This window comes from Streptopelia decaocto (genome assembly GCF_964273445.1).
Source record: "Streptopelia decaocto genome assembly, chromosome: 6".
Lineage (NCBI taxonomy): Eukaryota > Metazoa > Chordata > Aves > Columbiformes > Columbidae > Streptopelia > Streptopelia decaocto.
The window spans coordinates 24,437,902-24,451,115 of NC_138660.1; the positions used below are offsets into that span (position 1 = coordinate 24,437,902).

Below are 13,214 nucleotides of genomic sequence, written 5' to 3' on the forward strand. Positions count from 1 at the left end.
TCACAACGTAATTCTAGAGCGGTAAATTCCCTGTGCTGCTTTTGTGAAACAAGCATCAGTATATGTTGGTGGTAATTTTGTAAAGAACTCTTTAACAGTTCTGTGAAACAAAAGAGGAAGTGTAAAGGGCACAGACCTACCCTGAATTTCTCCTTGTGGATCTTTGTAGTACCACTTCTGCATGGCTTCATGGAACAACGGCATAGAGGAGCCTTTTGCTCTGTGCTCTTGAATTTTTGCTGCTAGTCTTTCATCATCAAGGGCACTGTCCTGCAGATATGCCACCATTTTCTCTGCTTGCTGCAGGAGACATCAAAATCAGCAAGGAATACAGGAGTTAGTTCTGTGCTTACAGATTTGAAAACAAACGTGCCAAAAACAACCACCTTGTCCCACTCAGTGCTCAGGAGTGTACCAGGAGTGACAAGCAACTCAACGACTGGTGTCACTGCACCACAGACCCTGAACTCAGTCTGTCGCCTTGTCAGAATCACAAAGAACTGTCCACCTGCCTCAGTAAAGCCTTAAAACAACTCACCAAGGAGACCCCACACAGTATCATGGTGAAAAACAAACAGGTACGGGAGCACTACCATGGAAAATGCTCTACATCCCAGCAGTAACTACACTTTTGTGTACACAGTCTGCACTTTATGTATATTATTTTTTTAAACATACTGGGCAAACTGTTTTATGGTTTCTAAAGGCAAATGGTAAGGCTACTTGACAGTGATCGTAAGCACAAGAATCTCTAGATCTTTAACACAGGCTATATTACTCTTATTCAGAAAAATACTAAGCAGGCTTGAATTACCCTTCTCTGCCTTTTCTTTTTGAGAAAAGCAGCTTTTGGTATACATCACAAAGTATAAAGATTCGGCTGCATTTCTGTTTTTATGGGCTTCAAACAGTTTTTGCATTCCACAGTCCTCCAGTCTCACGATTGTCAACAACAAAGGAATTTGAGAAATGTTACCTGCTCTAGGTGTTTGAGGCCCTCTTCATCATCTGGGTCAGTGGGAATGTTGCCCATGCCTGGAGCAGCTGTGACAGGTGTCTGAACTGGCCGCAGAGCAGGATTTGAATTGGAAACAGGAGGAGAAAGATGAGCAGGAGAAGCTGTGTCTGCAGAAATCTGTGGCAAAGGTTGAGCAACAGAAGCCAAATCTAAAGAAAAATGTTCAAATTAGTTTGTTATCTTTAATGTAACTCAAAATGACTTTTAATAACTTACTGTAGAAAACATTTAGCAGCTCAAAGTCAGCACCAAAGCAAAAGTATTTTCAAACCTTCCTGTACGTATGGCTGCACATTGGTACTGTTTACAGCACAGGCACCAACGTAACTTCAAGGAACAGTTTAGTTCTAAGAGTGCAGAACTCAGCACATTTCAGTCTGGCCCGTTCCCTGGCCACATACAGTTGTCCAGACTGATCTGCTCTGCCACGCTGAGGTGCATCCACAACAAGCTCAGGTTTCTCTAGACTGTGTTGCAATGTCAAGTACCAGTGCACTGCAAGGATCTGAGATAGCCTATCAAATAAATCCTGCATTTTTAGGTCAGTCGGTGAATTCCAGCTTTTTGTCACCATAATCCAGTTTTTGCCTCTTAAAAGAAACCAAGACTAATCACAACAAGTAATGGAAACTCACTAAGTTTATCTATCAAGTTTATTACCTTCTCTGTTGGACATTTTGGCTGGTGGTGTATTCTCCGTTTGATTCTCTTTATCTTCTGTTTTCTCTGTTCTTTCTGGCACAGACTCTTCCTTCCGTTCAAAAAGGCTTGTCTGCAATGGGTCTGGAGGCTGGGATTTTGGTGGGGTATCTGACCTGGTAGCCGGTGAAGATGTTTGGACTGCTTCTTCCACTGCTTCTGTAACATTGCATGGTTCTATGTAATTGAATTAATGGAAATTCTACACTGCAGCATAGAACAGATGCATGAGAAGTCTCCCTTACCTGCCGCTACTCTATCTGTTTTCTCCCCCTCTTTCTTGGTGGTCTTTTCATGATCTTTGGCTTCTTCATTGTGGCTTCCTTCAGAGTCAGATCTTTCTTCCCCTTCCTCCACAGGTCTGAAGTCCATCTCCTGTTCCTCAGGGATTGGCTCCTTCTGCACCTTCTACAAAGTCAACACAATCATCCATAATCCACCTGACATAAGAGAACATTTGCTGAAAGTGAACAAATCGCCCAAGACAGCTTTTCACCTTTAAAGAGAGGAACGCTCCAGAGGAGTCAAACGTTCCCATTTCTTCTTCTGCATCTTCTAAGCACCACTCAGGGAGACTGTCCCTGTCGTCTTCCATGCTGCCACTCCCACACCGTACTCGTCGATAACCCCGCTCATCATCTCGTTCCCGGAAATCAAATTCAAACCTCCGCCGTCGCTCCATGTGTTCTCGCCAGCCTGCAAAACAAGGCCATGTGAGGTGGGGGAAAATAACTTCACAAGCCAGTGCCGGGGGTAGCAGCTGACTGGGGGGGCGAAAGGGTGGTGAGGAGGTGTCAAACAGTGACAGAAATTCAGAAAGCCCCTACACAATACAAACCACCTACAAACAGACATCTTAAACAACAATGGGAAGAAAAGGAGTGTCTTACCATTAATGAGGACACTTTCAAGTATTATCCACTGTGTATCCCCACATTATAGATTGCATTATGAGCATTAAAAAAAAAAACATGTGAGGTTAAGAAAGCTGGGCTATATATTCTAAAACATGCTGGAGCACCAAAATAAGACAAGCAACACTAGGTGCTGATTGAATTTACCAGCCAGCATCACTTTATATGTGTAAGATTTTATATTTTCTTTTAGGCTACCTGCAAAAGTCTCATCCAGAACAACCCATCCACGCTTTTTAATTCCTGCCCTCAGAGACATGTCTGTGCACATAGGTGAAAATGGACTGATGACTGCTCGAACACCTTTGAAAGGACTGTTAAGTCTTTTGAACAGTTATTTCTTAGCTCTGCAATACTGAAACTCAGAATGATAATAAGGAAAGGGTGGAAAACCTTTCAAATTCAAGTATAAATTTTATTTCACTTTTCTTTCTAATATATTCAGAAGATACTTTAATTCAGCCAAGCTTAAAATCCTCTGTCTGCAATATTGCTATTTAAACCAGGAAGAACTTGTTGCTAAGGAAAACAAATTGGGAGTGAAAGGATTTTAAACAGCTTTCCATCCAATAGAAGCTATCTTTACCAGAAATGTGCAAAGCATGAATGGAAGCACCTTAGTTTTTAGTGCTTTTAAGTGGTGGCTGTATTCTTTTCTGGAGAAAAAATTATTTTTGGTCTCAGAAACCATGCAATCGGTGTAGTCTCGCTGTTTAGCAAATGGCTACCAAAAATCACAGTAAAGAAGAGAAACGTCATCTTCTGTTCCATTTGCCTTATATGCATGAGGTATGTTTCCATATCAACCCTAAAACCTTAAGTAGTAACATGTAAAAATCCACCTTTGTCTCTCAAATACAGGAAATGTAAAACAAACTCCTTCTAGAAACACAAGGAGCTTTAAGATTATATTTTATCAAGGAAACACAAAAGGTTAAACTTGAACAAGGCCCTCACTATATCATGTGTACTTATATGCAAATAATTCCACTGTATAACTTAGTCGATGCTTCTAGTTATGCCCTGGAAACAAAAAATATTTTTGGTATGCAAAATTGTCAAATCCATGTTCTGAGGCAACCTTTTAAATGTCATTAAGGAAAGAAATAAGGTACAGGAAGCTTGCACTTATCTTTTCTGTCTGCTTTAAAGTAGTTCTTAACATCTTAAGCCTGTTACATCAACCTCTTGTTCATTAATAACTTCTCAAAAAATACATAAGCAAAGAAAAGGACTCACTGAAGATGTGCTAATGGAGTAAATACTCCAGAGAGCTTAAATAATAACCATTGTGCACATCCTCTTCAGAAGAGGATGCTGGCATCATGTCCCGTGCACCTCGGCCCACAGCGCCCTGGCCTCCAACTTACTGCAAACTCAGGAAGTACAGGTTCCCAAGGGTGTCATACATATAAACATGTCATTAAAACGCTGTTCAATTTTAAAAGAACAAAAACATCTCTGGGAGCAACCAACAAGCAGGACAACACATTCTACCTGAAAGGTCTGACACCAAAATTCCACTGACACAGCATGAGAAGCTGTTTTAAATTCACTTCCCCCTTCTTCATCATCAACACAGCAAACCCAGGATTTCCTTTGGCATTTGGGAGCTTTTTCCGAGGTTTAAGTGTGAGACGTTGCTGACAACTAGCCTCCATTACCACGGCCAGACATCTCCTCAGTACAGTCAGCAATGTCCATGTCAGGCTTCCCAATAGGTGGAAAAACAGAGCTACAGCCTGAATCTGGCAATGCCAGATCCTACAAATGGATTGATATTTCAGCCTGTTTGCTGTCCTGAGGCTCACAAATAGCTGAGCATCTCTTCTTCAGCTTTCTTTGGGACAGAAGAGGAAAATCTGGTATCAACAATTTTCTGTGCCGTCATAAATGTGCCAACCTGAGACCACGCATTGAGAAGAGCCTTAATTACTTTTACACTGTTCACATCACCACCCCAGAAGCGCAGGCTCTTCACAGTGGGACACAAACCCATGGTTTTTGAAGCTGAATTCTAAGCATTTTGTTATTTCTAGGTATCTTCAAAGTTACAATTGAGAACTTAGAGATTCTGTTTACCATATGGTCTGCTTGCCAAAGATTTAATCACACAACCTCCTTTGATAGCCCACATATTTTCAGAACTGGGTAGACAGGCAAAAAGAAGAGATAAGTGGAACAGACACTTGCTCTTATGTCTTAATAACAACAAAAGTTCGTAACAGTCTATTTAGAATCTAGAGAGCAACTCAGGTGTGAAGTACAGGGTTGCCAATCTTTAAAGCAAGCCAAGGTAAAGACAAATCTTAAATTCTCACCTAAAGCTTTTTAACCAACAGTTTGGACACAAATATCACTTTAAATTCAGTCCCGTACTATCATTAGGCACCAGTTTTATGATCAAGATTACCAGTTACAAGAAATAATTCTAAGCTATATTTACCCCTTGCAATTTATGGTGACATTGTAGGGGAAAGGACAGACTACTGGCTGCTTCAGGAAATCCTAAGTACACTTCAGTCTCAATTATCAATAACTATTTATCTCTTAAGAGTTATGTTCTCCAATTCAGAAAAAAAAAGTAGTTTCAAATGTATCCTAGAACTATACTAAATATTAGACTAAACAATACTAAATAATAAAAAAAAAAAAGACACAGGAGTAGCACGCTTTACTTTTATAGCATATTTGTATATGAACCTGATTTTTATTTTTCTCAATTTTAGAGCAAGATCTTCCAATGTACTTTAGCTGGTTTAAGATGTTCAAGAAGCACAACGGCAAAAAAATAAGTTGATTTGATTCACAGCAGTTGATCATGAAAATATAGTAAACCACGATGCATTTGAAAAGCTTAAAAAAAAAAAAAAGCAGGAACCAAAAAAAATCTTTATATGACATTATAGACCAAGGTCTCTCTAAAATGCTCTGCAGGTAAAAAGATCTTAACAGAGCTGGTTAAGCAAAGACAAAACAAATTACCTTATCAAAGAAATGTTAGGCAAGAAGAGATAATTCCTATATCTTAAGGATGAGTTGGTAATGAAACAAAACCACCTATACATCATTCACCTGTTCTGAGACCAAACAAGGTTTGCATATATATTTGATACAATGGACTCGCTCTGCAGATTTGAAGCGCAATCATTGTATGAATGGAAGAACTGGAACAACAGAAAGAAAGGGCTTTTTAGGTAAGCAGTCATGAAAAAGATGGCTTAAAAGAGAGAACTTTGAAGCAGCCAGTGAACATAAAGCTACAGTCACATTCTTCTTACAGTTAACTGAGTCTAAAGATCCTATTTCACACCTACAATAGCAGTGGTACCACATTTACCCAGAACAATTAGCAAAACAACTTTTCCATTGTATAAGCCAAAGAAAGATGTCTTCTCAGACTTCTGGTCCTCGTGCACAGACAAAAGAAGAAGTAAAAAACCCCAGAAATTCTGAGTGGAGAAAGAAGCCTGGTGATGCAAACCAGCTTTTGCGCTACAAAAACAGACAAGTTTCTGAATCCTTCTGAATTTAGAAGGAAAAAGGTGCTAGGCGTGTTGTCTTTAAGAAGTCTGATCAAGTTGCTTCTTCACTTTACCACCAATCCTCAGAAGATCCCTCACTTCATATGTGGCACGGCCATGTGAGAGAACAGCTTTAGCACAGCATGGATACAGGGCAGATCCCTTCAACTATCAGAACACAGAACCTGGGAAACTACACTTAGGTGCACTAGACTGGTTCAGCATAAGTAGTGCATCCTCTTGATCCTTTGTGCGTATTAAAAAGCACAAAATGAGCTGATTTAGGTCAGCCATCCTGCAGTCAACACAGCTGAAGGAACAACAGGAATTCAAAGCTGGAAAAACAATGGCCTTTGCCTAACAACAGAAGATAATCAACTCAAGCCTGAAAACTGCTCCGTTCTTCCAAACTGTTCTCACTCAAAAAAATAAAAAATACAATGAGCAGCATACAATCTAGCAGGGACTATACAGAGCCAAGCTAAAGGAAGGTCCAGCTAAACAAATGATGACAGTACTCCAAAGACATTTCTCTATTTTTAGCAGGACACATGATTAGTACTACTACCTAACAGCAGAATAAGTACAAAGCAGCAGTTTAAGCCATGCCAATTTGAGTTAAACTCAGTGTTTAAAGCGTGTCATTCAAACTGTTCTGATGGCCCTGTGGCTACTACTAACAGGAGGATTCAAATACAGCTCTGACCAAAGCTGAGAGACTCATACAATTCAGCTATGAACTCAGTCTATCTCAAAACTAGCAACTTTGCTGCCAATTCACAGAATTCTTAAGAACAGGCTTTTTATTTTACCTGCTAAAACTAACTCGAAGTTAATTGTCTAGTAAGCAGCAATATTTCCTGTGACGGAAGTACAATCAATTTTCAAAACCTTCCTCAGAACATCTTCCAAAAAAGTTCAAGACAGGAATGAACTTCTGAACTTTGAGGTCTATACTTCCTTTTAAGCTAAAGCATGCAGGCTTGTACTTGCAAAACATGCTGCTCCTGAGTATCATGCTGCATCTGACCATCATGAGGTACAACCATAGCAGGCCTGATGTCATCTGAACTATATAACAAAGCAGCAGTGTCTAATGAACAACTGGGGAAAAGAAAATTACATTCTTCAAAATTTGCCCCTTAGCCTGTTCTAAATAGAAAACATCTGATAATAACTTTAGCTATGGGTTCGCTGCTAAATTGTAGTACAAGCTAACAGTTGTTCAAGGGCAGAGAAATACATAGCTGTGGAGAAGGTTAGGAACAGAGGAAATGGTTGCTCACCATCAGTATGTTACTTAAAGTATTTTGGTACATTGAAAAGGGCGATAGACTTATTGTAAGAGCAAGTGTGACTTTTCTTAATTGAATAAAAGAAGTTGTCCACCTTAGCCACAGAATTTCATCTGCTTACTTTGCTTCCCTATGAAGATCTAACAGTAGAAGAGTTACAATCCCCTCTTGGTTCCCCAGAAGCCTTCTGCAGCCAAAAGATACCCCAAAACAAGATCCCACAACAGGTATGACTAGCATGCTAGTAGGCTAGCAGGACCTCTCCCAAGTAGAAGAAATAAATATATCTATATGTTTCAGCCATATTACTCAAATGCCAAGCTCTGCCTTGTATTTCTCCTGCAACTCTAGCAATGCAATGTAGGAATGCAAGTGAACCAAGTTGACTTTGTCAGGGAAGGGGAGAGTGACACCAAACAGGTGCCTGAAATCCAGTGAGGTAAGACAGCCTGTAACTAACTATAAGATGCATACAGCAACATATTTTGAGATCTTCCAAGGATGCCTCTTGGCATTGCAAACACATTTGGAAAAACAGAAAGATGCCAGCAACCTGAAAGGTTTAGTGACAGCATCACTCAACAGCTTTAGATATGCTACCTAATGTGGGTAATGTCTCTCCCCTCAGCATTACAGCCACAGAGAAACACTACTATTAAAAAAACCCTCCAGGTTTTAGCAGGCAGATACACACCTGGAACATACCACAGACAAGCACACACCTGAAAAACATTGTTCCCTTACATATGGTGGGATACTGGAGACATTAAAAACAAAAGGCACATGATTTTGTGCTAATCATTTTGGTAGCAAGAGCCCCATGTATGCCAAACAGTATTTAATGACCAAAACTGCATGAACCTTACCTATTTCACCTCCCTTTCCTCTCTTTTCCCCATGCTCTGATTCACTCACTGCCCTTCCCCTATAACCACAGCTGCATTTTCCTCTGGATCTCTTCTCACCTGGACTGTGAGGCCGCCACCGCTCACCGTCCCTCCGTGACCCAGCCAGTCGCCAGCCTCCGTCGTCATCTTCCCCATTTTGTTCCTCCCTAAAGATGCGCCAGTTCTCGCTCTCAGAGCGTATAAACTCGTGTTTCCTCCCCGTCGGTGCTGTCCCACCTTCCTCAAAGTTTGGTCTCACTGCAAGGAAAACACAGGCCAGTGAACATGCATCCCATCTGCAGGAACCTGGAAACATCAGGGCTGTAATCTTGCTCCCTTAGAGGCAAAGATGCCCTAGAAGTAAGTGATGATAGGAATCTAGGAGAAAACTGGAAGTTCATGGAAGGAAACACACAGACACATTAGGAAATCCCTCCACGTCCCTACGTATCTTGGAGGAAAAAAAGCAAAGCATACAAGAAATCATGACACGGATAGGAATGACAGAGGAAGAAAAGATGACAATTTACAAGATGTGGGGAAGCAAAAAAGCAAAGAAGCCGAAGTGTGCAGAAAGAAAGAATAAACTTGCTGTATCATTAAAAGCCTCATGCTAAAGGAAAATGGGAATACAGTAAACTCTAAACATTACACATTTTATATAAACCAAACATATTTGCTACTTCTGTAATAAAAACTCCATTAGATTTATATATTTAATCCAATACGATGTACAGCATTCCTGAAATGTTTTAGAAAGGACTGAAAATTTAAAATAGTATTAAGGATTAAACAAAGATGACATAGTAGTGTTAACATTATTCCGTGAATCCATCTGCTGGTCAGACAAGGTCAGCATATTAAGAGTTAGAAGCAACTATGCTTGAGCTCAAGGACAGGACTACCAGAAGTTTAGGAGACAAAATAGCCTTTTAGTTCCTAACTGACAATGTTATATTGAAAATAAAACATGTAAAACCCTCAAGTACTTAACAGAGAGCAACACAAAAGGATGAGGTAAATATTTTTATAAAAAGAATCAACATATACATCAGTAACTCAGGTTAGAAATACATGCTGCTTTCAGTGTTGACTCATCCTGACAAGGATACACCATCACCACAATAAATGTTAGTACCAGTTTCAGGACTCCTGGACTGTGTGTTTCTTTACATATGTTTAGCTCTGTAGCACCAGAATTCTCACAGGAACCACAGTGATGCCAGTTCTGCACTATTAACCAGTTTTAACATGAAATTGTGAGGTTATTAAGAAAAGTACTCAAGTACTAGAGAAAGGTATATTTAATTTTCCTTCCGAGTCTTAAAATCCAAAACCATAAGATATTTGGTGAAGATTGTACACTATGCCTGCTTGCTTGGACAGGAAAAAACAAGGCATGACCAGGCACTAAGATTCCTGGGGTGGAAAGAGACATTCTAAGAATTTAGTTTAGGAAGTTGGGAGATGGCATTCACTTTTCTTCATATCATACAGCTTTTCCAGTCAATGAAAAAAAAAAAAAAGAGGACACAGAGTACCTGAAATTCTATGGCATATCAAACTTCTGTTTACATTTCAGAAATTCTTCCTACATAGACATTACACTCTGGAGACAGGAAACACAGAGTCTTTGGACTTCATACCTATCTTGGAGGAAAACCAACCTCCTTTCTGCACCATCTCAAAACAAACACTGGAGGAAAAAAAAAAAAAACAACAAACAAATCACAACACGACAACTTCTTCTTTCTCCAGCTCAAAATTCCCACGACACATTGATTTACGGAAGGACTATTATAAGAAGGTACAGGTGGAATTCAATCCCAAGTACAAAATCCAAGATGTTTCCAGTATCCCATGCTCCAGGTTCACATGAAATCCTTTTACACTGTCACAGTAAAAAGTTTCTCCAATAACTTTCAGTATGGCTGAGTCCTTGACCTATTCAAGTAGACAAGAGGGACAGGAAACACCCCAAATTTCAGATGCAAGAGTTCTTCCACCATGATGACTACCTGAGGACCTCAGAAAGGTCACTAGAATGCCTTCCTCTTATGTTGTTTCTATATAAAGAAAGAGCTAAAGCACACTGGCTAATTCAGAGTACATCATCAGTATCAACAGGCGATCTGGGCAATGAGGCCTCATATAATCCAGATATACATTTACTCCATTAAAGAGGACATCTGGCTAAAGATCACTTCAGTACTTGCTGGACTTTGAGAACACAAATTTTAAAACAATGTATTTTGGGAAGTCTCTGGTGATACTGGCTCCAAATAAAACAGAACTGCTGGAGACACTCAACTCCCTTCATTTGGTAGATGCAATGTTGGCAAATGTGCTTATCTGGAATGGATAAATCTCTGCAGATGAAGGTCAACCACATTCTATTTTCATATGCTTCAGAGAAAATAAATGAAGACAACAAGCTAGAAAGAAAAACTGAGTCTGGGAAATACAGAGGGCTTTTTACACTTTAAATATCTGATAAATGTCACACAGAAGGATGTAAGGAAGTGCTGGGAAGCCTCCCAGCATCACTCCTTGGATGGGCTTTGTATAGGAGAAAACTAGGAAACAGAGCTACAGAGCCAAGTCAGCTGAAAGTAAAATACAGAGAGACAGTGGCCCAGGAGAGCTGCAGTCCAAAAGACCAGATGAGCCTAAGACACAAGCGTAAGGAATATGCCTCATTCTTTCTGGAATTACTTTAAATTTGGGGTTTCTTACTCCTTACGACAGCGGGCTTCCCTGCCAAGAACTGAACTACCCAAGTCAGGTTTTGTATTCTGAACTTGCAGAAAATGGCATCCCCATTCACTGCTGTGGGGTTTGAAACACATCTCTGCAGAGGTGACAAAACATCAAACACTGTTTGCCGAGATCAGACACAAGTGGGATAATGCTCCTCCTCTGAGTTTAAATGCTACAGCATTAGAAATCTAAGAAACAAGTCAATTATAAGATATCAGTATTACATTCATCTGAGGATGGCATCACCTGTGACTCTGAAACCTTTGTAAAAACAGCAGCACTCCAGTGTGTTATATCAGATGACTGTTCTGATGATGCACTCCACTGGAATTAAGAAAGAACATGCAGCATATCATGACATGCTTTCCTGGTACTAGGACACCATAGCAAGTAATAGGCAAAGACAGCAAGGTAAGTGTCAAAACAAATCTGGCACTGAATGATCTTGAACATTAGAGACACCAGCCAAAAAACTAGTTGTTTACAAATACAAGCCAGTCACAGGTTAAGGATCAGAAAAAAAAAATCAAGATACCCAAGTGACAGAAAGACTATGACAAAACTGTTTGCAGGAATACTCCTCCAGTTTACATATAAGTTATTAACTTCCAAAGTCCTAGCATATTGTCTTTGCAAACTGTTCCTAGACTTGAGAACACTCATTTGAGCTGAAATGATTTAGGTCAGAGAGTCAGTATTTGGCAGTGTTTTAAGCATGAAAAAAAAAAAAACCAAACTAAAATGCGATCTATGGTTTTGCCTTGGACTAATTGACTGGACTTCCTGAAGAGAAGGAGCAGTAAAAGGGCACCTCTGTTAAAGCCTGTCACAAAGCCAGCAATGGTGTTTACAGAAAACTTCAGATAGAGCCTAGTGGTATCTAGCCAAAAAAGCCCACAGCTGTGCAACACTGAGCTGAAGGGCGACTAACCCCCAAAACAAGACAGGGATTCTGGGACACAGCCCGGTGGCAACACACTTACAAAGAGGACTCACTAACAGAATGGCAAATAACTTCTGTCCTCCATGCTGTCAGTCCATGTTTCTTATGACAGGCTCGCTGTTTGGAGAGAATAACCAGGGAAGGGATGACTGACAGTAATACTGTTTCTTTTAAGAGAGGAAAAAACTAGGAGAGCCCATTAAGTGCTCTGACTTGCTCTCTTTCTGCTGCATGCTCCACACTTCCTCAAGAAGATAATAAAACCAAAAACCTTAGCAGCTACTGTTTCCAAAGCAACTGAAAAAACTTTGCCTACATTTGTAATTTCATAGCTCATTTTACAGAAGAATAAAACAAACAGCCTTAAGACAGTGTGTCAAAAGGACTACCTTCTCATAGGACAGTATTTAACAACCAGGGACACTACAGGAACACATACAGAGTGAAGTGACTCACTTGTAACCAAAGTCAGTGATGGAGACCAGAAGTTCTGATGCCCATTTCTAGCTTCACATTCCCTCTCCATAACACCTCAAGCTCAACAGTACGTCTCAAAGACATACTATTCAAATATCACTCCATATTTTCTCTAAAGTGATGACCCACTGTCCTAAGTATGGGTGACCCAATAAATTCAAAGGAATTAACAGGAGAGTTCAATTCCATAACACGCACCTGGAAATGACGTACTGTAGCTATTTCATTTGCTGCACGATTGTGTTAGATTTTCAGTGCATTCAGTTGAATCAGGTTAGAAAACCTGTGGCCAGACACCATTTGCTTTCTACAGTACAAAATACAGTTTGTGAATAAAAGAGTCTGTAGTGGAAGTTCAACTTTCCTGGAGTAGCGAGGGAAGGGTCAAGAGCACATCACATTGTCCTACAGGTTTTCCACGGTGGCAGGAGCCCCCTTGCACAATATTATTTGCCCTGGCTCTGAAGGTCACGCTATGCGTATCACAATTTTCAGTGTTGTGCCTGAACATGTATTAAAGTGTTCCATCCTAATGAAGGAAAGAATTAATATTTGCAATTTAGGGTTGGGGGAAGGTTAAATAGGAGGGGAAAAAAAAAAGAGGGGGGATTTTGTTTCCTAAGCAGGAAAGTCTACATTAATAATTTTCCCAGCAGGCCCTCAGTAGTTTTACTGCAAACAATGACAGCCTTTGTTT

The 13,214-nt window shown here is 40.1% G+C and overlaps 1 protein-coding gene across 12 annotated transcripts in view; it reads right to left on the bottom strand.

Annotated features, from left to right (window-relative positions):
- GIGYF2 (GRB10 interacting GYF protein 2) overlaps positions 1 to 13,214 on the bottom strand; it is a 76,673-nt gene that overhangs the window by 19,344 nt on the left and 44,115 nt on the right. For 8 of the 12 annotated variants that reach the window (XM_082057163.1, XM_082057165.1, XM_082057172.1 and 5 more), the window contains 6 exons: positions 8,416 to 8,595; positions 2,214 to 2,413; positions 1,963 to 2,125; positions 1,679 to 1,894; positions 977 to 1,167; positions 141 to 300 (listed from right to left, as the gene is read on the bottom strand). In XM_082057163.1, the coding sequence (XP_081913289.1) occupies positions 141 to 300; positions 977 to 1,167; positions 1,679 to 1,894; positions 1,963 to 2,125; positions 2,214 to 2,413; positions 8,416 to 8,595 (1,110 nt within the window). The remainder of the gene's footprint in view (positions 1 to 140; positions 301 to 976; positions 1,168 to 1,678; positions 1,895 to 1,962; positions 2,126 to 2,213; positions 2,414 to 8,415; positions 8,596 to 13,214) is intronic. The other 4 variants (XM_082057173.1, XM_082057170.1, XM_082057169.1 and 1 more) reach the window with 2 other exon arrangements.